The 25,174-nt window shown below is 41.3% G+C and overlaps 3 protein-coding genes across 3 annotated transcripts; all 3 read left to right on the top strand.

The window, feature by feature from the left end:
* Positions 1 to 3,129: 3,129 nt before the first annotated feature.
* On the top strand, positions 3,130 to 4,728 carry LOC115439001 (uncharacterized). The gene is made up of 6 exons (XM_030162895.1): positions 3,130 to 3,175; positions 3,297 to 3,641; positions 3,745 to 3,786; positions 3,910 to 4,020; positions 4,139 to 4,173; positions 4,517 to 4,728. The coding sequence occupies exons 1-6, from the start codon at positions 3,130 to 3,132 to the stop codon at positions 4,637 to 4,639; spliced, it is 702 nt and encodes a 233-aa protein (XP_030018755.1). The 3' UTR covers positions 4,640 to 4,728.
* A 7,826-nt stretch (positions 4,729 to 12,554) lies between these two features.
* On the top strand, positions 12,555 to 14,067 carry LOC115439000 (uncharacterized). Its single transcript, XM_030162894.1, has 6 exons — positions 12,555 to 12,600; positions 12,722 to 13,066; positions 13,170 to 13,211; positions 13,335 to 13,445; positions 13,565 to 13,599; positions 13,919 to 14,067. Exons 1-6 carry the CDS (start codon positions 12,555 to 12,557, stop codon positions 14,039 to 14,041), a joined length of 702 nt encoding a protein of 233 aa, XP_030018754.1. The 3' UTR covers positions 14,042 to 14,067.
* A 9,207-nt stretch (positions 14,068 to 23,274) lies between these two features.
* On the top strand, positions 23,275 to 24,799 carry LOC115438998 (uncharacterized). The gene is made up of 6 exons (XM_030162893.1): positions 23,275 to 23,320; positions 23,442 to 23,786; positions 23,890 to 23,931; positions 24,055 to 24,171; positions 24,290 to 24,324; positions 24,653 to 24,799. Exons 1-6 carry the CDS (start codon positions 23,275 to 23,277, stop codon positions 24,773 to 24,775), a joined length of 708 nt encoding a protein of 235 aa, XP_030018753.1. The 3' UTR covers positions 24,776 to 24,799.
* Positions 24,800 to 25,174: the final 375 nt, after the last annotated feature.

The raw sequence follows: 25,174 nt of genomic DNA, 5'->3' as shown, positions 1-25,174 counted from the left end.
CATGTTTAACCCTTTAACCCCTGAGATATTATGTTGATGAAACGTGCTGCTGTGAATTTCCGTCTGTTTCAGGTTCATAAAAGCTGCTGTGAGTATGTGCTGGTGTGCCTTTTCTGCAGTGGTTTTGTTTTACTGTGTGTTTTAGGGTCAAAACAGGGTGGAATATCAGAAAAATAAAAACAGGAATGGAAGTTTGACAGGTTTTTACTAAGTAAGGCACTCAGAATGTACATCAAAAACAGATTTAGGATGTTGAACATGAACTGAACTGTAAAAACTGAATGACAACTATTTGAATTTTGGCCCAGTAGTTTATGTTTTGGCCTCTTTTTTTCTAAATCAGACCAGCTGCTTTTTGACAGCTGGTTGAACTCCAAAAAGCAGTTACATGCTCAAAACTCACTAAAAAAAACAGTAAAAAAAAAAAAAAAAAAAAAAAAGGGAAAACACGATAACACTGCAAAGAACAGTAAAAACAAAAGAATGACAAGGAAAACTATTAAAAAAAAGTCCAAATCATCTATTTATAGTGAGTCAGTCTCACTTACTGCTCCATGTTTTGCCCCCATTCCACAGGTGATGGGGGATGCACTGAGCATGCTCAGATGTCTCTGGAAAGCACAACGTCTATTCTATCAGCACGTTTTGAAACTTTTCCTATTGAGCAAACGGTTGAATTTTTATGAATATTTAAAATAAATCATATATTTAGAACTATCACCACAGACACATCAGGAGTTAAAGAGTAAACCTGCTCCAAAACCATCTTTTAGAAATGAAATTTTTTTGAAAACTGCATGAAGGTTTCTTAGTTCGTCACTTTTTTAATCTTTGTATGAATTGATTTGTTCAACTTTACAAAGAGATACAGTTCCAAATACAGGAGGTCCTCGGGTTACGAACGAGTTCCATTCCTACGCTGGTGACATAACCCGAATTTCCGCGTAAGTCGGAATTAACCCTTTAATACCCCCTAAATACCTAATACTAGGTGGCTGGAGAAGAAGGAGGGGAGGCTGTGAGAGCTGCTGCTGGGGAATCCGGATTATCTGGAGGGGTAGCAGGTGCAGGATCTTCTGTAGACATTGAAGGTACGGGTTCTACTGGCCTCTCCACCTTTGTGAAGTAGTTGGAGATGTACGTCTGGAAGGAAATCTTCCTCTTTTCCTCCCAGATCTCACGGTAGCACCGTACACTGTCCATCACTCCCCTTGAAGCTTTCGAAAATCGTTCCATATTGGGATCCTCTGCGGACGAGACTCAGGCGTCGTAAAGTCGAAACTGCATAGGTCGAGTACCGCGTAACCAGAGGACCACCTGTATGTTGGGACACCTTCAGTCACTACTACCACTGTGTAGCATCTGTCTTCTTTTAACAACAGTTCATTAACACCTGCGACACCAGATACTGGGATTCGAGGAGAGAAATGTTGTTCCATTCTTTTCTGATATTGGATTCCAGCTGGTCAACAGTCCTGGGACTTCTTTGTTGTATTTTGTCTCATGATGCACCAAAGTTCTCAGTTGGTCAAAGTCCAGTGGTTCCTAACCTTTTTTGGCTTGTGAAAACCAATTTCTGGCAACCCCAGACATTCAAAACTGAGACTTTTTTTGCTAAAATTAATTTGTTGTTGATCATGTAATAGTTTGCTGTACAATGTTGCAAATAAGTGTTTATTTTAGATGACATTTAGTCTATATAATGTATATTATTGTATACAAATGTCGTACCCCCTCAAATACAAGTTTCCGAAGGTGGGGAAAAGGAAATGAGGTGCACAACAAGACTGGCCGTGTCAAACTGGTTCCACGTAGTGGAAATGCGGTAGTGGAGGAATTATTAAAGTGTGTTTAGTTTCACTTTCACTGTACGCGCACCCCCCAAACTGGGCCTGGCATCATCTGTTATTATTATTTGTACATACTGTGTATGTTATATTTTCTGTGCAGAGATGGAAATATAAAAGACAGTTAATGCAAACACACCCATTTGTACTCTTTTATTTCCTCATCCAATGAGAAAAGATAGGAGAATCAATAAGGAATCGGATCAATAAGCAAAATCGCTAATGGAATCGGAATCGTTAAATTCTTATCGATTCCCATCCCTAGTAACTGAAGTATCAGTGGTTTAAGAATCCAACATAAAAAGGCGTTTTTGCAGTTTGTATGACATTTTTTATTGAAGAATGACAGAAAACTGTAGCACCTCCTAGAGGAAAGCCTAAATATTTCCTAAGCAGGAATAAAATGTAATTTAACCTGATCTTTTAGGTTTATAATGTCTTTACTGTGGTGCAGCTGATCACAGGAAGACTGAGCTGATCTCCATGACACTGATCTTGTACACGGTCTCCTTGTGTTTTCATGATCAGGTTCTGAAAACCCAGGTCTACAGTGAAATATCAATGCATACTCCAACATCCAGCATAGACCACATATTTTAAGTTCAACAAGAAAAGCACACGGAGAGTGCAGACTTCCACCAAGACAGATCTGCCCCACCCCCCCAATCACCACCAAAATTTAATAATTTCTTCCTTGTGCCAGTATCAACATTTCCTGAAAATTTCATGAAAATCTGTCCATAACTTTTTGAGTTATCTTGCTAACAAACAAACACGCAAACACACAAAGCAAAGTGATCACAATACCTCCTGGTGGAGGTAATTAAGACCCAAACAGGTGAGTTTTTGTCTAAAACATCAAAGAACAGAGATGAAACTGGTGGGTAAATGATCTAACACTGCCTCCTTTCTTGGATGTCACATCAATGCCACGTTTCAGTAGAAAACAAAACTGCTGATGTGCTTTCTCATAATACTCTACTGTCTTATCCTTTGCTAGTAACCCCCCCCTTTCTCCTGGTGCTTTGCTGAATCCCTTCTGTTATCTGTGTTGTTGCTCTTACGAATGGAGCAACATTCTGTGAATCCTTTTTTAACAACAGGATTCATGTCAATGTCCACGTTACTTTCCTTTTCTACTGTAGTTTGAGGTAGATTTTATCTCAGATAGTGTGAGACATCACAGCTTCATTTCAAAGCTTTTCAACACCCCGCCCCTTCCCCATGAAACCCCCCTTGCAGGGGTATAAAATGCCTTTGCTGCGATGCATCTTTGATGACAATGAGCGTCTTCACCGTAATAACAGTTTTATTTCTCAGCTGCCACAGTAAGTACTGGTTTTCAATCTTTACAAATAGAACTACTGTTTAATCCAGTGAGATACAGCTGTTTTAACATGGAAATGAAGTAAATCATATTTCATCAGCTATTCCTCTGGTCCATTTCAGGTTGGACCTCAGGGTCTGTTCCTGAGTCTCAGACTGTGGAGGTCCAGCCTGGTGAAAACATCACATTGTCATGTATTAATAAGGCTGGATCCGCCACTCAAACAGAATGGTTCAGAGTGACCAACAGAACCAAGGCCAGCTGTATCTCCTCTATGTTTGAGCATGATGAGACAGCTTCATTCTGCGATGGATTTGGAAAGGAGAAATATGAGATGATGGCAAACACCTCCAAGATCTTTCTTCATATCAAGGATTTGGATTTCTCTGACTCGGGGCTGTACTTCTGTGGATTTTATCTGAACGCACATACAGTCATTTCAGAGACGACATACTTAAATGTTCAAGGTAAGCATGTGATCTGGTCTTGCATTCAGATTTCATATCTATGTTATGTAACTCAAATATTTTGTCACAATGATTAAGGATAGCAATATACTTCTCTTTAAAGTTACCAGTGATTCTGACAAGGATGCAAACATTAGGACTATAGGTGAAAGTTTTTTTATTCTCTAAATATTTGTTGGGTTAACAAGGACACCAAACAGCCAATTAATTTGTCTTTATTCAGTTTAATGACAGCTTTGATTTTTTTTTTTTTTTTTTTTTACCCAAGATGAGCCTGATGGGATAAAAATCCTGATTATTGCTGTCCTGGGGGGTCTGAGCGGGGTCCTTGCCATTGTAGCAATTGCTCTGGCAGTTAAAATCAGGAAACTGCAGACAGGTACTACTGGTTCATACGTTGTTTAACGCTCCCTTCTTATGTTGTGTCTATGAAATGGGTGTATCCATACTAAAATAGTCAAAATGATCTAATCTAAGTTCCTACCTTTGTCATTTAGCTGTAAATGAAGAGCTGCAGCAGGAGAGAAACAAGGTAAATCCTGTTTTAAGTATAGATTGTGGGTTATATAAAAATGTGACATCCATTCGGAACAGAAAATTCAGCAAGGAAGCCACCATAAAAAACATTTTTAAAAAATCTAAAACTTCAAGTAACATTCATACATTTGATGATTATGATACATAACACAAAAAATTGTTAATTTTACAGTAAAACAGCCTTGTTAGTCCTTTTCCTTTTTTTTTTTTTTTTTTTTAACTTGAGCATACATTCTGTGCCTTTAAGCCCTCACCATTTTATTCAATCTGTTGAAACTCAGTTGCATGATCTAAACATTTTGTATGTGACTCATGAGTGTAATTACTCTTATTTTCAGAATGTGCCGTCGGATAACCTGACCTACGCAGCTATCAATTTCCAAGCAAAACCAAAAAGAAAGCGACGACCGGCATCTGGAAGAGAAATCGAGCCAAATGTTGTATATGCTGCCACCAGATAAACTTAACTGGAACTGGTGGTCGAAGTCTGCTTTGTCATATCATTGTACTGGTGTGTTTATATGTGATTTATTGATGCCAAAAAGGCCAGAATAAATACATTTTTAGAGGCTGTATGGCTTTTCCTTCTGCTTTTGTTCCAAAGTTTCTGTATTTGTGTCAGCCTGTTGTCTAGGGAAAAAAAGCAGTTTGACTTTTGATGAAGTGGCCAGAAAAGACATTAATGACTGTACAAACAACCTGTGGTGGAATCAGTGACTGAGATAAACATCAGATCTTCAACAGGAAGAGACAGTGCAGTGTGGTCTGAGCACAACTGACGGGGCAAAGTACAAAAAAACAAACAAAGATGAAAACTGACCTATTTGATTTTATCATCTTCTGTTCACCTATAAAAACCAGACCCAGCGGTACAAACTGTTATCAGCATGTTTAGAAAGTAAATGGCTGAAATAAACAAGCACCTGTGGTGACACACGGCACTGTCAGTTTGACATGAAACTAGGCCAGGAAGACATGATTCATACAGAAATAAGGCAAAGATTTGACTGTTTAAAGACTATGGACTCATTCAGCTGTTCAATATTTTATACAAAGTTCAACTTGTTTTCCTTCACCTGCTGCAACAATATCCACCTCCACACTTATATCATAATATTTGGTAGAATACAGTCACTGCTCTGTCACTGGTCCACCTTTAACTTGACTGTGACATATCAGTCATGGTATCATTTCATTGAGATTATGCAATGTCACCTTTATTACACTATAGGGGTGTGCCAAAAAAAATCGATTCATATAACAAATCGCGATTCTCATTTACTGCGATTCAGAATGGATTTAAAATGTCCCAAAATCTATTTTAAAAAAATGAAACAAATCTGCCAGCAGTCTGCACGCCATAGTGGTTAGTGCGATTAGCGGTTAGGGTTAGGTTTAGGGTTAGCATGATTAGCGGTTAGGGTTAATGATTAACGCGATTAGCAGTTAGCGCATTGACACACTATCAAATGGTGTTAAGTAACACATGAAAGGATCAAAATGCTTACATATAGCACCCCAAATGCAATAAACTGGTGTCACATACAACACGATTTCATGAGATCAGTCTGTCAGCTGCATCACCCAGAGCTTAAGGACACGGTGCAGTCAACCACCAGCGGCAAACCAGTGCACACTGATGTGCCTCACCAAACTCCCTGCCAAGCATGGATAAATATTTAAACATAATAAATGTGAAAAAGACATTTTAATGTCTGCCTTTGTCATTCTGTCTTGCAAAGCAGACTGGAGTAGATCATGAGGATCCTTTGTAAACCTATTGACTGAAGCAGAAATCATTATGAATCAAATAGTTTTGAATCAAAAATCAGTTTTGAATCAAATCGTAGCCCCAAAAATCAGAATCGAATCGAATCCTGAGATAGTAAAAGATTCCCACTCCTATTATGTTATTCAAGATCAGTTTTGTTTCTATAGCACATTTACAACAACGCGAAGTGGCATCTGTCAAACCGCCAGTGTACCTACTCCCAGAAATACAGCCTTTAAACTACTTATTTTTTGCTTTTTAACGCTTTTTTCACTCAATCCTAACTTCTTAACCATGTGTTTTTAACTTGATTGGTCTAATCTAATAATCGAAGTGATCGATTGTTAGATTTCTTTTCTCTCCGTCTTTTTACCCATATAGTGCCATCGACCCAAACTGCCATCAAGGCAGGTAAGTATTGTAAGTGGATCCTTGCCTGTAGCTGTCACCGACTGCTTCCCGCCTGGTATCTCGCTGCTACCACCATGGCGTCATCTACAACACCCGCAGATAGTCTGCTTGTCCAAGCCAACAAAACCCTGGTAAAGGCCTACCAGATGATCACGGATCTCAAAGAGGAAATACTACGCCTCTCTGCAGGACTAGCAGAGAAAAATGCCCAGCTCTCTGGTTTCTCCAGCCACCTTCCCACACTGTCCAGTCTGTTTCTGAAAAGCGCAGAGAAGCCCAAAGCCTCCTATGATGATACGGTGTTATGGGATCCATCCTCTGCATGTCCTCGTCCCCTGTGTTCTACACCCTGGTCTGAAGTGGTGATTTGTGGCCGCAAAAAGAACACGAGCAAAGTCTCACCACCGCTGACCATCAGCACATCAAACCGCTTTGGCGTCCTGTCTGTGGAGGACGCTCCGGCTCCCCCCGCCGCGGCTGGTGTTTTCCCCATCCCACCTGGCTCTGTCCGGGAACCGGCTCCTGCTGACACCGTTGCCGCCACCGAGCTAATTACCGGCGACGGTCGTGACACCGGTCCCCCTGTGAAGCCTTTGACCCAAGGGCCCCGCTCCTTGGCCCGGCGCCGCCTTCTCCGAGAGGCCATCCACCATCACTCCGACGGTCCACCTATGGAATGTCCACCTGAAGAGACCAGTAACCCTTTACCCTCAACACCGTCTCCTCGACCACTTTTCCCTCCAACCACCGCCATCCTCAGGGACTCCATCATCCGTAAGGTCCGTTTCTTTAATGCCATAACCAAGTGTTTTCCCAGTTCTACTGTCACCTCCATCCTCCATGAACTGCCTCAGCTGCTGCTCTCACTGCCGTCCACCGTTACTCGGATCATAGTTCACGTGGGCTTCAATGATACCTTTCTTCATCAGTCCAAAGTGACAAAGGTTCATTTTAAAAACCTCTTTGATAAACTGAAAGGATCCGTGAAGGCTGTTTTCATTTCCAGGCCCCTCCCCTCCTTTGCCCGTGGTGTGGGGCGTTTCAGCCGACTCCTCAGCCTGAACACCTGGCTCCAGTCCGCTTCTAGTCTGAACGGCTTCAGTTTTATTGATAACTTTAATCTGTTCTGGAACCGCTCCTCCTTTTACAAGTCTGATGGTGTCCACCCCTCTAGACTGGGCAGCAGGGTCTTGGCTCAAAACATTCAACACGCTGTCCTAATTAAAACCACACCCACACCTATGTGACTATGCCCTCCCTCTTCTGCTGCAGCCACCTGCTCCCCCTGCTGGTCACATCTAATATCACCACGTTCAGAGTCTCCTGTACAGCCTGTAGGGAGAATGAACAGCACCCCAACTGATCTCTCCTCCTCTCCCAGGCCCTCACTGTTCACCTGTCAATCAACCTCCTCAGTGAATTCTTCTCCTTCCCCATCACCGGCAGCCTACACCTCTGCCTTGCTCTTCCCCATTCCTGTTATTTCCAGTTCACGTATGGGGTTTCACTCTGCTAAAAGTCATCGTAGGTGGTTGAGACTGATCCCATTACACACAGCGGTCACGAACACCATGACGTCACCACCACCTAGTCGGTTTGGGTTACTAAATGCATGTTCCATTGCTAATAAATCCTTCTCCCTAAATGAGCTTTTTACCAACAGGAACTTGGACACATTATTCCTGACGGAGACGTGGCAGAGGGATGGGGAGTTCATTCATTTAAATGAGCTGTGCCCTCCTGGCTGTTCTGCTGTTGGTCAGCCCCACCCCCAACACAAACACATGTGGGGCCACCATGGAAACTGCGGATAAACCCACATGGGACCCTTATATGCAGCCCACTTGTAACCCTTCTGGGGCCCACATGGACATGCTGGCTAGGTTCTCCTCTTACCTGACTGGCAGAAGCTTCAGCGTGTCAATCAATAACATCCGGTCTGACTCAGCGGATCTACTGTGTGGTGTGCTCCAAGGCTCTGTCCTGGGACCAGTCCTGTTCTTACTCTGTCCTCCCGCTTGGCCACATTATCCGGCAGTATAGTGATGTCTCCTATCATCTATTCGCGGATGACATCCAGATATACTGCTCCTTTAAATCCTCTGAGCCCCACAAACTGAGTTCCTTAATCAACTGCTTGTCAGAGCTGAAACAGTGGCTAAATGATAACAGCCTCCAGCTGAACTCCAGCCAAACGGTGACCCTCATTATTGCCCCAGACAGTGCAATCCCAGGGATTAAACAACACCTCGGAGACCTGAGCTCTCCAGTAAAGACCAAACTGAGGAATCTGGGTGTCATCTTTGACAAGGCCATGTCTTTAGAATTTTACTCCAAACACTTAGTGAAAAACTGTTTCTTCTAACTACGCAACATCTCCAAACTCAGGTCTATGGTGTCCATCAATGAGCTTGAGATGATCGTTCACGCTTTTGTGTCTTCTCGCTTAGACTACTGCAACAGCCTGTTTACATGCTTAAACAAGAAGGAGCTGGCCCGTCTACAGTTTGTCCAGAACTCTGCTGTAAGGCTTCTGACCCGCACAAACAGGAGAACCCACATCACTCCCATTCTTAAATCTCTCCACTGGCTCCCTGTTCTATATCGTTTTCATTTCAAAATTCTGGTGCTAACCTTCCGGGCCCTACATGGCCAGGCCCCTGCACACATTGCTTCCCTGATCCAGCCTTACAGCTCAGCTCGTAGCCTGAGGTCTTCAGAACAGCACCTGCTGATGGTTCCACACACCTGTTTTAGCACACGCGGTGACAGGTCCTTTAAAGCTGTAGCACCACGTCTGTGGAATGACCTGCCTCTACACCTACGGTCCATGGACTGCAGAGAGTTTTAAAAAAACACCTCAAAACACTCCTGTTCAAACAGGCTTTTTATTTTCCCACCTGACTCAGGGCCACCACAAACTGATTGCACTCTATGTATTCATCATATTTTAAACTGTTTTAATGGTACTTTACTGTGTTTCACGGGTATTCTAATTGTATTCTACTTGTACTGTTTTATTCATTTTTCACAATGTAAAGTTGCTACTTTACAGTGTTACATGTACTCCATGTGTCTCCCCCTACCTACCCCCTCTTCCCCAGTCTCTCTATATCTCTATCACTCTCTCTTTTCTCCTCCTTTACTCTCTCTCTTTTAACCCCACTGGTCAAGGCAGACGGTCATCCTTCAGGAGTCTGGGTCTGCTCAAGGATTCTGCTGTTAAAGGGAAGTTTTTCCTCGCCACTGTCACCAGTCACAAGTGTTTGCTCCTGGAGGATTCTGTTGGGTTTCTGTAAATTTGATTTGATTTTGATTTGATAAAGCACTTTGTGACTGTCTGTGAAAAGTGCTCTATAAATAACATTTACTTCCTTACTTACTAAGAGTCCAAACTGCTGCACAAGGACAGGTAAAAACACAAAATATAAGAAAAATATATAGATATAAAAGATAATACTAAAACTGAGAAAAAAGATACACAATAATAAGATAAACAGCGTCTAAAAATACAACCAGAAGATAAAATAAAGTAAAAGTTGCACATTTGTTTTAAAAGCCAGTGCAAATAGGTGAGTCTTTAAAAGATATTTAAAATGATCAATGGACTGTGTACATATGTGTGATATGTTGGGGCACAGAGTTCCAGAGTTTTTGATCATGTAATAGTTTGCTATACTACGTTGCAAATAAACGTTAATTTTAGATGACATTTAGTCTATATAATGTATATTATTATGGACGGAGGTAGAAAAGCCAGGTGTAGATTACTGCACAAAGTGAGAATTTTATTTTCCTTGGTCAGGATATGTACAGTCAGTCCAGCTTGGATTTACAAGGCTGACAATTAATACTGAACAAACAATACATCAAACTATGAATTATGAAAGAGCTGCAACATCTGCAACCTGCCACAATAAACATTTGACAGATAAACAGTACCACAGTGCTTCAGTTTCAGCTTCACAGTTTGTCATGTCTTTTATGGATTGTGATTGTCTCCCTCAACTCATCATATATTTTTTATTAGTAAATTTTGTTTTTTTTGTTGTTGTTTTTTTAAATTTTTTTTATTTTTATCAATTACTAGAAATTTCAGGTGACCCCATGTGGGGTCCTGACCCCAAGGTTGAAAAACACTGACCTAAACAGTACAGGATGGAATAAATATTAGGTTTATTCATTTGGTTGCAAACTAAAGGGATGACCCAATGCTAATGTTAAATTCTAAAGCCCTAGTCAGATGGGATTAGTTTTACATAGGTGCGTTGTTTTTTTCCTTTTTTTTTTTTTTTTTATCAATTACTAGAAATTTCAGGCGACCCCATTTGAATTCCAGACGACCCTACATGGGGTCCCGACCCCAAGGTTGGAAGAACACTGGTCTAGTCTGAAGGCAGGTCAGTTCAGGATATGAAGGAAGTCATGCTGTTGTAACTCAGGCACTGTGTGGTTTAGTATCGTCTGAATGACATATGCAAGGCCTTCCCTGAAAAAGACAATGTCTGGATGGAAGCATGTGTTTAACTAAAACTTCTGTATACCAGCATTAATGGTGTTTTCCCAGATGTGTAAGTTGCCAATTCCATACACACCATTGCAGCTCCATCCCATCACAGACGCAGGCTTTACAGCTGAATACTGATAGGCCAGACGTTCCCTCTCCTCTTTAGTCTGGAGGACACAGCATCTATAAAGGAGATTGTGCATGTTTGGATGTCTTTGGAAAGCACAATGTCTATCAGCGAATCTGTTTCCCACTTTGCCTCCATCCGTGTTAAATGAGCGTAGGCCCATAGACTGATGTTTTTGGATCATGTTCACACAAATGTCGATTTAAGTGCCATCATGCAAACTGTACACAGATGATGATTTCTAGAAGCCCATGCATGATTTCTATGACAGAATCATACCTGCTTTTAATGCAGTGCTGCCTGAGGGCCCAAAGATCACAGACTGTCATTACTGATTTTCAGCCTTGTCCCTAAGATTTCACCCAGAATCCTCTGAATCTTTTATTATATTATCTGCTGTAGATGATGAAATAATCAGACTTTGCAGTTTACTTTCATGTTACTGACCTGTTACCATTTCTTTTTAACACCACTGTTTCTGCTCTTGTCCCAAAATTTTACAGAAATGTTGCTGCCATCGAATTAACATGGGTTTGATATTTGCAAATCATTGCATCATGATTTAATTTACATTTTACACAATGTCCCATGGAACTGGAGGGGTTGTAATTTCATTACTTGTAATTTCACTACTACAGGAAATTGTTTTTAAGTATAGGATTTTGACAAGTGGCGAAGTCACAACACATCACATGCAAAATTTTAAACAAAATTTACCGAAAATACAGTTTGAAAAGTCTGGGTAACTAAAGTATCAGTGGTTTAAGAGCCCAACATAAAGAGGCGTTTTTGCAGTTTGTATGACATTTTTATTGAAGAATGACAGAAAACTGTAGCACCTCCTAGAGGAAAGCCTAAACATTTCCTAAGCAGGAATAAAATGTAATTTAACCTGATCTTTTGGGTTTATAATGTCTTTACTGTGGTGCAGCTGATCACAGAACTGAGCTGATCTCCATGACACTGATCTTCTACATGGTCTCCTTATGTTTCCGCAATCAGGTTGTGAAAACCCAGGTCTACAGTGAAATATCAATGCATACTCCAACATCCAGCATAGACCACATATTTTAAGTTCAATTAAGACCCAAACAGATGAGTTTTTCTCTAAAACAACAAAAAAAACAGAGATGAAACTGGTGGGTAAATGATCTAACACTGCCTCCTTTCTTGGAAGTCACATCAATACCACGTTTCAGTAAAAAACAAAACTGCTGATGTGCTTTCTCATGATACTCTACTGTCTTAACCTTTGCTAGTAAACCCCCCCCCCCCCCCCCCCCCTTTCTTCTGGTGCTTTGCTGCATCCCTTCTGTTATCTGTGTTGTTGCTCTTACTAATGGAGCAACATTCTGTGAATCCTTCTTTAACAACAGGAAACATGATTAATGTCAATGTCCATGTTACTTTCCTTTTCTACTGTAGTTTGAGGTTTATTTCATCTCAGATTGTGAGACATCACAGCTTCATTTCAAAGCTTTTCAATACCCCGCCCCTTCCCCATGAAACCCCCCTTGCAGGGGTATAAAATGCCTTTGCTGCGATGCATCTTTGATGACAATGAGCGTCTTCACCGTAATAACAGTTTTATTTCTCAGCTGCCACAGTAAGTACTGGTTTTCAATCTTTACAAATAGAACTACTGTTTAATCCAGTGAGATACAGCTGTTTTAACATGGAAATGAAGTAAATCATATTTCATCAGCTATTCCTCTGGTCCATTTCAGGTTGGACCTCAGGGTCTGTTCCTGAGTCTCAGACTGTGGAGGTCCAGCCTGGTGAAAACATCACATTGTCGTGTATTAATAAGGCTAGATATCGCACTATAACAGACTGGTTCAGAGTGACCAACAGAACCAAGGCCAGCTGTATCTCCTCTAAATTTGGCCATGATGGTAAAGTTTCATTCTGCGATGGATTTGGAAAAGAGAAATATGAGATGATGGTAAACCCCTCCAAGATCTCTCTTCACATCAAGGATTTGGATTTCTCTGACTCGGGGCTGTACTTATGTGGATTTTATTTGAACAGACATACAGTCATTTCAGAGACGACATACTTAAATGTTCAAGGTAAGCATGTGATCTGGTCTTGCATTCAGATTTCATATCTATGTTATGTAACTCAAATATTTTGTCACAATGATTAAGGATAGCAATATACTTCTCTTTAAAGGTAACAGTGGTTCTGACAAGGATGCAAACATTAGGACTGAAGGTGAAAGTTTTTTTATTCTCTAAATGTTTGTTTGATTAACAAGGACACCAAACAGCCAATTAATTTGTCTTTATTCAGTTTAATGACAGCTTTGATTTTTTTTTTTTAATTTTTTTACCCAAGATGACCCTGATGGGATAAAAATCCTGATTATTGCTGTCCTGGGGGGTCTGAGCGGGGTCCTTGCCATTGTAACAATTGCTCTGGCAGTTAAAATCAGGAAACTGCAGACAGGTACTACTGGTTCATACGTTACTTAATGCTCCCTTCTTATGTTGTGTCTATGAAATGGGTGTATCCATACTAAAATAGTAAAACATGATCTAATCTAAGTTCCTACCTTTGTCATTTAGCTGTAAATGAAGAGCTGCAGAAGGAGAGAAACAAGGTAAATCCTGTTTTAAATATAGATTGTGGGTTATGTAAAAATGTGACATCCATTTGGAACAGAAAATTCAGCACGGAAGCAACCAAAAAAAAACCCCCTAAAACCTCAGGTAACATTCATACATTTAACGATTATGATACATAATACAAAAAATTGTTAATTTTACAGTAAAACAGCCTTGTTAGTCTTTTTCCTTTTTTACATGAGCATACATTCTGTGCCTTTAAGCCCTCACTATTTTATTCAATCTGTTGAAACTCACTTGCATGATCTAAACATTTTGTATGTGACTCATGAGTGTAATTACTCTTATTTTCAGAATGTGCTGTCGGATAACCTGACCTACGCAGCTATCAATTTCCAAGCAAAACCAAAAAGAAAGCGAAGACCGGCATCTGGAGGAGAAATCGAGCCACATGTTGTATATGCTGCCACCAGATAAACTTAACTGGAACTGGTGGTCGAAGTCTGCTTTGTCGTATCATTCTACTGATGTGTCTTTTTTTTATTGATGCCAAAAAGGCCAGAATAAATACATTTTTAGAGGCTGTATGGCTTTTCCTTCTGCTTTTGTTTCAAAGTTTCAGTTTTTGTGTCAGCAGTTTGACTTTTGATGAAGTGGCCAGAAAAGACATTAATGACTGTACAAACAACCTGTGGTGGAATCAGTGACTGAGATAAACATCAGATCTTCGACAGGAAGAGACAGCGCAGTGTGGTCTGAGCACAACTGACGAGACAAAGTAAAAAAAAAAAAAACAAACAAAGATGAAAACTGACCTATTTGATTTTATCATCTTCTGTACACCTATAAAAACCAGACCCAGCGGTACAAACTGGTATCAGCATGTTTAGAAAGTAAATGGCTGAAATAAACAAGCACCTGTGGTGACACACGGCATTGTCAGTTTGACATAAACTTGGCCAGGAAGACATGATTCATACAGAAATAAGTCAAAGATTTGACTGTGTAAAGACTATGGACTCATTCAGCTGTTCAATATTTTATACAAAGTTCAACTTGTTTTCCTTCACCTGCTGCAACAATATCCACCTCCACACTTACATCATAATATTTGGTAGAATACAGTCACTGCTCTGTCACTGGTCCACCTTTAACTTGATTGTGACGTATCAGTCATGGTATCATTTCATTGAGATTATGCAATGTCACCTTTATTACGTTATAGGGGTGTGCCAAAAAAATCAATTCAAATAACAAATCGCAATTCTCATTTACTATGATTAAGAATGGATTTAAAATGTCCCAAAATCTATTTTAAAAAATGAAACAAATCTGCTAGCAGTCTGCACGCCATAGCGGTTAGTGCGATTAGCGGTTAGGGTTAGGTTTAGCGCGATTAGTGGCTAGCACGATTAGCGGTTAGGGTTAATGATTAGCGCGATTAGCGGTTAGCGCATTGACACACTATCAAATGTTGTTAAATCACACATGAAAGGATCAAAATGCTTACATATAGCACCCCAAATGTAATAAACTTGCGTCACATACAACATGATTTCATGAGATCAGTCTGTCAGCTGCATCACCCAGAGCTTAAGGACACGGTGCAGTCAACCACCAGCGGCTAACAAACGCACAATGATGTGCCTCACCAAACTCCCTGCCAAGCATGGATAAATATTTAAACATAATAAATGTGAAAAAGACATTTTAATGTCTGCCTTTGTCATTCTGTCTTGCAAAGCAGACTGGAGTAGATCATGAGGATCCTTTGTAAACCTATTGACTGAAGCAGAAATCATTATGAATCAAATAGTTTTGAATCAAAAATTGATTTTGAATCAAATCGTAGCCCCAAAAATCAGAATCGAATCGAATCCTGAGATAGTAAAAGATTTTCACTCCTATTATGTTATTCAAGGTCAGTTTTGTTTCTATAGCACATTTACAACAACGCAAAGTGGCATCTGTCAAACCGCCAGTGTACCTACTCCCAGAAATATAGCCTTTAAACTACTTATTTTTTGCCTTTTAACACTTTTTTCACTCAATCTTAACTTCTTAACAATGTCTTTTTAACTTGATTGGTCTAATCTAATAATCGAAGTGATCGATTGTTAGATTTCTTTTCTCTCCGTCTTTTTACCCATACAGCGCCATCGACCCAAACTGCCATCAAGGCAGGTAAGTATTGTAAGTGGATCCTTATCTGTGGCTGTCACCGACCGCTTCCCGCACTCTGCCCCTGGTATCTCGCTGCTACCACCATGGCGTCATCCACAACACCCGGAGATAGTCCGCTTGTCCAAGCCAACAAAACCCTGGTAAAGGCCTACCAGATGATCGCGGATCTCAAAGAGGAAATACTGCGCCTCTCTGCAGAACTAGCGGAGAAAAATGCCCAGCTCTCTGGGATCCATCCTCTGCATGTCCTTGTCCCCTGTGTTCTACACCCTGGTCTGAAGTGGTGATTCGTGGTCACAAAAAGAACACAAGCAAAGTCTCACCAACGCCAAGCATCAGCACATCAAACCGCTTCGGCGTCCTGTCCATGGAGGATGCTCCGGCTCCCCCCGCCACTGTTAGTGTGCTCCCCATCCCACCTGGCTCTGTCTGGGAACCGGCTCCTGCTGACACCGTGGCTGCCACCGAGCTAATTACTGGCGACAGCCGTGACACCGGCCCCCCTGTGAAGCCTTCGACCCAGGGTCCCCGCCCCTCGGCCCAGCGCCGCCTTCTCCGAGAGGCCGTCTGCCGTCACTCTGACGGTCCACCCGTGGAATGTCCACCTGAAGAGACCAGAAACCCTTCACCCTCAACACCGTCTCCTCGACCACTTTTCCCTCCAACCACCGCTATCCTTGGGGACTCCATCATCCGTAAGGTCCGTTTCTTTAATGCCATAACCAAGTGTTTCCCCGGTTCAACTGTCACTTCTATCCTCCATGAACTGCCTCAGCTGCTGCTCTCACTGCCGTCCACCATTACCCGTATCATAGTTCACGTGGGCTTTAATGATACTTCTCTTCAACAGTCCGAAGTGACAAAGGTTCATTTTAAAAACTTCTTTGATAAACTGACAGGATCTGGGAAGGCTGTTTTCATTTCCGGGCCCCTCCACTCCTTTGCCCGTGGTGTGGGGCGTTTCAGCCGACTCCTCAGCCTGAACACCTGGCTCCAGTCTGCTTGCACTCTGAATGGCTTCAGTTTTATTGATAACTTTAATCTGTTCTGGAACCGCTCCTCCTTTTACTAGTCCGATGGTGTCCACCCCTCTAGACTGGGCAGCAGGGTCTTGGCTCAAAACATCCAACACGCTGTCCTGACTAAAACCACACCCACGCCTATGTGATTATGCTCTACCTCTTCTGCTGCAGTCACCTGCTCCCCCTGCTGGTCACATCTAATATCACCATGTTCAGAGTCTCCTGTAAAATCTGTAATGAGAATGATTACCACTCCAACTGATCTCTCCTCCTCTCCCAGGCCCTCACTGTTCAGCTGTCAATCAACCTCCTCAGTGAATTCTTCTCCTTCCCCATCACCGGCAGCCTACACCTCTGCCTTGCTCTTCCCCATTCCTGTTATTTCCAGTTCACGTATGGGGTTGCACCCTGCTAAAAGTTATCGTAGGTGGTTGAGACTGATCCCATTACACACAGCGGTCACGAACACCATGACGTCACCACCCCCTAGTCGGTTTGGGTTACTAAATACACGTTCCATCGCTAACAAATCCTTCTCCCTAAATGAGCTTTTCACTAGCAGCAACTTGGACACATTATTCCTGACGGAGACGTGGCAGAGGGATGGGGAGTTCATTCATTTAAATGAGCTGTGCCCTCCTGGCTGTTCTGCTGTTGGTCAGCCCCGCCCCCGTCGCCGGGGTGGTGGCCTTGTTGTAGTGTACCAAGACAAATACACATGCAGAAGGATGAGCACCAATGACTTTCCCTCACTTGAATCACAAATGATCAAGACTGGCTCCTCCAGTGTGTTTTACTGTTTTTTAATCTACCGTCCCCCTGGCCCTGCTGGTGCCTTCTTAAATGATTTTAGTGATTTCCTAACATCAATAAGATGTGGAGAAGGTTTTAATTCTTGGGGATTTTAATCTGCACATTGACAATGACTCATCCAGCCCAGCAATGGAACTTTTAACTATGACTGACACTTTTGACCTTAAGCAACATGTATCTGGCCCCACCCACAGGGAAGGGCATACCCTGGACTTTGTATTCTCACTGGGCTTACACGTCACAAATGTGTGTGTTGAGGATGTCCACTTAAGTGATCATTGTGGTGTGTTTTTTGATTTGTGTGTGCCTTTTGAGCCCAAAGCCTGCACCTAGAAGGGCCAAGAGGAGGATTATTACAGAGTCCACAGCCCAGGATTTCCATGCCCTGTTTAACTCTTATCTTTTTAATGAGCGTTCCAATGTTGATGAGTTTATGCAGTGCTTTGCCACACACTGCAGCTCTATTCTTGACCAGGTGGCTCCCCTGAAAACCAATGTCACTCGCAAGTGGTCTTGTCCTTGGATGAATGAAAACATTTTAAATTTCAGGAGAATTTGTTGCAAAACTGAGCGTCTTTGGAAATCAACCCAGTTGGAAGTACACAGGTCACATCTTAAGGATCTCATAACCTCCTTAAATAAAATGATTAAAGAGGCAAGATCCAGCTATTTCCACAAACTTATAGCTACAAACAAGAAAAACCCCAAAGTAATCTTTGACACAATCCAGTCCATTGTGTCCCCTGCTGTCCCTGTTGCCCCCATGCTAAAGCTGACATCAATGACTTCCTAAACTTTTTCACAGATAAGCTCAGGGATATTAAACAATATCCCACCACCCTCTGGCTGTCTGACCCGAGCTGATCCCCCTCTTCAAACTTGGTCCTCCTTCGACCCTGTGACATTGGAGACATCTCGGCACTTTTATCTAAAACGAGACCCTCCTCCAACTCTGCAGACATCCTCCCCCATAAGCTTCTTGTCAGTGTCTTTGACACAATTGGACCATGGGTCACAAAGTTTTTTAACCTGTCGCTCTCAACTGGTTTGTTTCCCAGCTCCTTCAAACAGGCCATCGTAGAACCAAAACTAAAGAAAACCATCATGGACCCCACTGAACTCAAAAGCCACAGGCCGATATCACAGCTCCCCCTACTGGCCAAAATCCTTGAGAAGGCAGTATCTAAACAACTTACAGCTTTTCTGGAGACACACCAGAATTATGACACTTTTCAGTCTGGGTTTAGACAACGCCACTCAACAGAAACCACACTATTAAAAGTGTCTAGTGAAATCCTGATGGCGGCCGACTCCGAGAAATCCACGGTCTTGGTCCTGCTAGATCTCTCCTTGGCCTTTGACACAGTGGACCATACCATAATGATTGAGAGACTGAGGAACCTGGAAGGGATGTCAGGTCCTGTGCCAGACTGGTTCTCCTCTTAACTGACTGGCAGAAGCTTCAGCGTGTCAATCAATAACATCCGGTCTGACTCAGCGGATCTACTGTGTGGTGTGCTCCAAGGCTCTGTCCTGTGATCAGTCCTGTTCTTACTCTGTCCTCCCTCTTGGCCACATTATCCGGCAGTATAGTGATGTCTCCTATCATCTATTCGCGGATGACATCCAGATATACTGCTCCTTTAAATCCTCTGAGCCCCACAAACTGAGTTCCTTAATCAACTGCTTGTCAGAGCTGAAACAGTGGCTAAATGATAACAGCCTCCAGCTGAACTCCAGCCAAACGGTGACCCTCATTATTGCCCCAGACAGTGCAATCCCAGGGATTAAACAACACCTCGGAGACCTGAGCTCTCCAGTAAAGACCAAACTGAGGAATCTGGGTGTCATCTTTGACAAGGCCATGTCTTTAGAATTTTACTCCAAACACTTAGTGAAAAACTGTTTCTTCTAACTACGCAACATCTCCAAACTCAGGTCTATGGTGTCCATCAATGAGCTTGAGATGATTGTTCACGCTTTTGTGTCTTCTCGCTTAGACTACTGTAACAGCCTGTTTACATGCTTAAACAAGAAGGAGCTGGCCCGTCTACAGTTTGTCCAGAACTCTGCTGTAAGGCTTCTGACCCGCACAAACAGGAGAACCCACATCACTCCCATTCTTAAATCTCTCCACTGGCTCCCTGTTTTATATCGTTTTCATTTCAAAATTCTGGTGCTAACCTTCCGGGCCCTACATGGCCAGGCCCCTGCACACATTGCTTCCCTGATCCAGCCTTACAGCTCAGCTCGTAGCCTGAGGTCTTCAGAACAGCACCTGCTGATGGTTCCACACACCTGTTTTAGCACACGCGGTGACAGGTCTTTTAAAGCTGTAGCACCACGTCTGTGGAATGACCTGCCTCTACACCTACGGTCCATGGACTGCAGAGAGTTTTAAAAAAACACCTCAAAACACTCCTGTTCAAACAGGCTTTTTATTTTCCCACCTGACTCAGGGCCACCACAAACTGATTGCACTCTATGTATTCATCATATTTTAAACTGTTTTAATGGTACTTTACTGTGTTTCACGGGTATTCTAATTGTATTCTACTTGTACTGTTTTATTCATTTTTCACAATGTAAAGTTGCTACTTTACAGTGTTACATGTACTCCATGTGTCTCCCCCTACCTACCCCCTCTTCCCCAGTCTCTCTATATCTCTATCACTCTCTCTTTTCTCCTCCTTTACTCTCTCTCTTTTAACCCCACTGGTCAAGGCAGACGGTCATCCTTCAGGAGTCTGGGTCTGCTCAAGGATTCTGCTGTTAAAGGGAAGTTTTTCCTCGCTACTGTCACCAGTCACAAGTGTTTGCTCCTGGAGGATTCTGTTGGGTTTCTGTAAATTTGATTTTGATTTTGATTTGATTTGATAAAGCACTTTGTGACTGTCTGTGAAAAGTGCTCTATAAATAACATTTACTTACTTACTTACTAAGAGTCCAAACTGCTGCACAAGGACAGGTAAAAACACAAAATATAAGAAAAATATATAGATATAAAAGATAATACTAAAACTGAGAAAAAAGATACACAATAATAAGATAAACAGCGTCTAAAAATACAACCAGAAGATAAAATAAAGTAAAAGTTGCACATTTGTTTTAAAAGCCAGTGCAAATAGGTGAGTCTTTAAAAGATATTTAAAATGATCAATGGACTGTGTACATATGTGTGAAATGTTGGGGCACAGAGTTCCAGAGTTTTTGATCATGTAATAGTTTGCTATACTACGTTGCAAATAAACGTTAATTTTAGATGACATTTAGTCTATATAATGTATATTATTATGGACGGAGGTAGAAAAGCCAGGTGTAGATTACTGCACAAAGTGAGAATTTTATTTTCCTTGGTCAGGATATGTACAGTCAGTCCAGCCTGGATTTAGAAGGCTGACAATTAATACTGAACAAACAATACATCAAACTATGAATTATGAAAGAGCTGCAACATCTGCAACCTGCCACAATAAACATTTGACAGATAAACAGTACCACAGTGCTTCAGTTTCAGCTTCACAGTTGTCATGTCTTTTATGGATTGGGATTGTCTCCCTCAACTCATCATATATTTTTTATTAGTATTTTTATTTTTTTTTCATCAATTACTAGAAATTTCAGGAGACCCCCTGTGGGGTCCCGACCCCAAGGTTGAAAAACACTGACCTAAACAGTACAGGATGGAATAAATATTAGGTTTATTCATTTGGTAGCAAACTAAAGGGATGACCCAATGCTAATGTTAAATTCTAAAGCCCCATTCGGATGGGGTTAGTTTTACATAGGTGCGTTGTTTTTTTCTGTTTTCTATCAATTAGTAGAAATTTAAAGTGACCCCATTTGAATTCCAGAAAACCCTACGTGGGGTCCTGACCCCAAGGTTGGAAAAACACTGGTCTAGTCTGAAGGCAGGTCAGTTCAGGATATGAAGGAAGTCATGCTGTTGTAACTCAGGCACCATGTGGTTTAGTATCGTCTGAATGACATATGCAAGGCCTTCCCTGAAAAAGACAATGTCTGGATGGGAGCATGTGTTTAACTAAAACTTCTGTATACCAGCATTAATGGTGTTTTTCCAGATGTGTAAGTTCCACAGACACCATTGCAGCTCCATCCCATCACAGACGCAGGCTTTACAGCTGAATACTGATAGGCCAGACGTTCCCTCTCCTCTTTAGTCTGGAGGACACAGCATCCATAAAGGAGATTGTGCATGTTCGGATGTCTTTGGAAAGCACAATGTCTATCAGCGAATCTGTTCTCCACTTTGCCTTCATCCATGTTAAATGAGCATAGGCCCATAGACTGATGTTTTTGGATCATGTTCATACAAATGTAGATTTAAGTGCCATCATGCAAACTGTACACAGATGATGATTTCTAGAACCCCATGCATGATTTCTATGACAGAATCATACCTGCTTTTAATGCAGTGCTGCCTGAGGGCCCAAAGATCACAGACTGTCATTACAGATTTTCAACTTTGTCCCTAAGATTTCACCCAGAATCCTCTGAATCTTTTATTATATTATCTGCTGTAGATGATGAAATAATCAGACTTTGCAGTTTACTTTCATGTTACTGACCTGTTACCATTTCTTTTTAACACCACTTTTGTTGCTCTTGTCCCAAAATTTTACAGAAATGTTGCTGCCATCGAATTAACATGGGTTTGATTTTTGCAAATCATTGCATCATGATTTAATTTACATTTTACACAATGTCCCATGGAACTGGAGGGGTTGTAATTTCATTACTTGTAATTTCACTACTACAGGAAATTGTTTTTAAGTATAGGATTTTGACAAGTGGCGAAGCCACAACATATCATATGCAAAATTTTAAACAAAATTTACCGAAAATACAGTTTGAAAAGTCTGGGTAACTAAAGTATCAGTGGTTTAAGAGTCCAACATAAAGAGGTGTTTTTGCAGTTTGTATGACATTTTTATTGAAGAATGACAGAAAACTGTAGCACCTCCTAGAGGAAAGCCTAAACATTTCCTAAGCAGGAATAAAATGTAATTTAACCTGATCTTTTGGGTTTATAATGTCTTTACTGTGGTGCAGCTGATCACAGAACTGAGCTGATCTCCATGACACTGATCTTCTACATGGTCTCCTTATGTTTCCGCGATCAGGTTGTGAAAACCCAGGTCTACAGTGAAATATCAATGCATACTCCAACATCCAGCATAGACCACATATTTTAAGTTCAATTAAGACCCAAACAGATGAGTTTTTCTCTAAAACAACAAAAAAACAGATGAAACTGGTGGGTAAATGATCTAACACTGCCTCCTTTCTTGGAAGTCACATCAATGCCATGTTTCAGTAAAAAACAAAACTGCTGATGTGCTCTCTCATGATACTCTACTGTCTTATCCTTTGCTAGTAAACCCCCCCCCCCCCTTTCTTCTGGTGCTTTGCTGCATCCCTTCTGTTATCTGTGTTGTTGCTCTTACTAATGGAGCAACATTCTGTGAATCCTTCTTTAACAACAGGAAACATGATTAATGTCAATGTCCATGTTGCTTTCCTTTTCTACTGTAGTTTGAGGTAGATTTTATCTCAGATTGTGAGACATCACAGCTTCATTTCAAAGCTTTTCAACACCCCGCCTCTTCCCCATGAAACCCCCCTTGCAGGGGTATAAAATGCCTTTGCTGCGATGCATCTTTGGTGACAATGAGCGTCTTCACCGTAATAACAGTTTTATTTCTCAGCTGCCACAGTAAGTACTGGTTTTCAATCTTTACAAATAGAACTACTGTTTAATCCAGTGAGATACAGCTGTTTTAACATGGAACTGAAGTAAATCATATTTCATCAGCTATTCCTCTGGTCCATTTCAGGTTGGACCTCAGGGTCTGTTCCTGAGTCTCAGACTGTGGAGGTCCAGCCTGGTGAAAACATCACATTGTCGTGTATTAATAAGGCTGGACAGACCACTGTAACAGACTGGTTCAGAGTGACCAACAGAACCAAGGCCAGCTGTATCTCCTCTATGTTTGAGCATGATGAGACAGCTTCATTCTGCGATGGATTTGGAAAGGAGAAATATGAGATGATGGTAAACCCCTCCAAGATCTCTCTTCATATTAAGGATTTGGATTTCTCTGACTCGGGGCTGTACTTCTGTGGATTTTATTTGAACGGACATACAGTCATTTCAGAGACGACATACTTAAATGTTCAAGGTAAGCATGTGATCTGGTCTTGCATTCAGATTTCATTTCTATGTTATGTAACTCAAATATTTTGTCCCAGTGATTAAGGATAGCAATATACTTCTTTTTAAAGGTAACAGTGGTTCTGACAAGGATGCAAACATTAGGACGCAAGGTGAAAGTTTTTTTATTCTCTAAATGTTTGTTTGGTTAACAAGGACACCAAACAGCCAATTAATTAGTCTTTATTCAGTTTAATGACAGCTTTGATTTTTTTTTTTTTTTTTTTTTACCCAAGATGACCCTGATGGGATAAAAATCCTGATTATTGCTGTCCTGGGGGGTCTGAGTGTGAGTGGAGTCCTACCCGTTGTGACAATTGCTCTGGCAGTTAAAATCAGGAAACGGCAGACAGGTACTACTGGTTCATACGATGTTTAACGCTCCCTTCTTATGTTGTGTCTATGAAATGGGTGAATCCATACCAAAATAGTCAAAATTATCTAATCTAAGTTCCTACCTTTGTCATTTAGCTGTAAATGAAGAGCTGCAGCAGGAGAGAAACAAGGTAAATCCTGTTTTAAGTATAGATTGTGGGTTATATAAAAATGTGACACCCATTCGGAACAGAAAATTCAGGAAGGAAACAACCATTTAAAAAAAGCCTAAAATCTCAAGTAACATTCATACATTTGATGATTATGATAGGCAACACAAAAAATTTGTAAATGTTACTGTAAAACAGCCTTGTTAGTCCTTTTCCTTATTTTTTGTTTAACTTGAGCATACATTCTGTGCCATTAAGCCCTCACCATTTTATTCAATCTGTTGAAACACAGTTGCATGATCTAAACATTTAGTATGTGACTCGTGAGTGTAATTACTCTTATTTTCAGAATGTGCCGTCAGACGACCTGACTTACGCAACTATCAACTGCCAAGGAAAACCAAAACGAAAGCGAAGACCGGCATCTGGAAGAGAAGTCGAGTCAAATGTTGTATATGCTGCCACCAGATAAACTTCGCTGGAGCTGGTGCTTGAAGTCAGCTTTGTCATATCATTCTACTGGTGTCTTTTTTTTTATTGATGCAAAAAAGGCCAGAATAAATACATTTTTAGAGGCTGTATGGCTTTTCCTTCTGCTTTTATTCCAAAGTTTCTGTATTTGTGTCAGCCTGTTGTCTAGGGAAAAAAAAGCAGTTTGACTTTTGATGAAGTGGCCAGAAAAGACATTAATGACTGTACAAACAACCTGTGGTGGAATCAGTGACTGAGATAAACATCAGATCTTCGACAGGAAGAGACAGTGCAGTGTGGTCTGAGCACAACTGACGGGGCAAAGTACAAAAAAAACAAAGATGAAAACTGACCTATTTGATTTTATCATCTTCTGTACACCTATAAAAACCAGACCCAG

The sequence above is a fragment of the Sphaeramia orbicularis genome, chromosome 18 (assembly GCF_902148855.1).
Source record: "Sphaeramia orbicularis chromosome 18, fSphaOr1.1, whole genome shotgun sequence".
Lineage (NCBI taxonomy): Eukaryota > Metazoa > Chordata > Actinopteri > Kurtiformes > Apogonidae > Sphaeramia > Sphaeramia orbicularis.
Note: the sequence above shows the minus strand (reverse complement) of the source record. Positions and strands in the feature narration are given on the sequence as shown.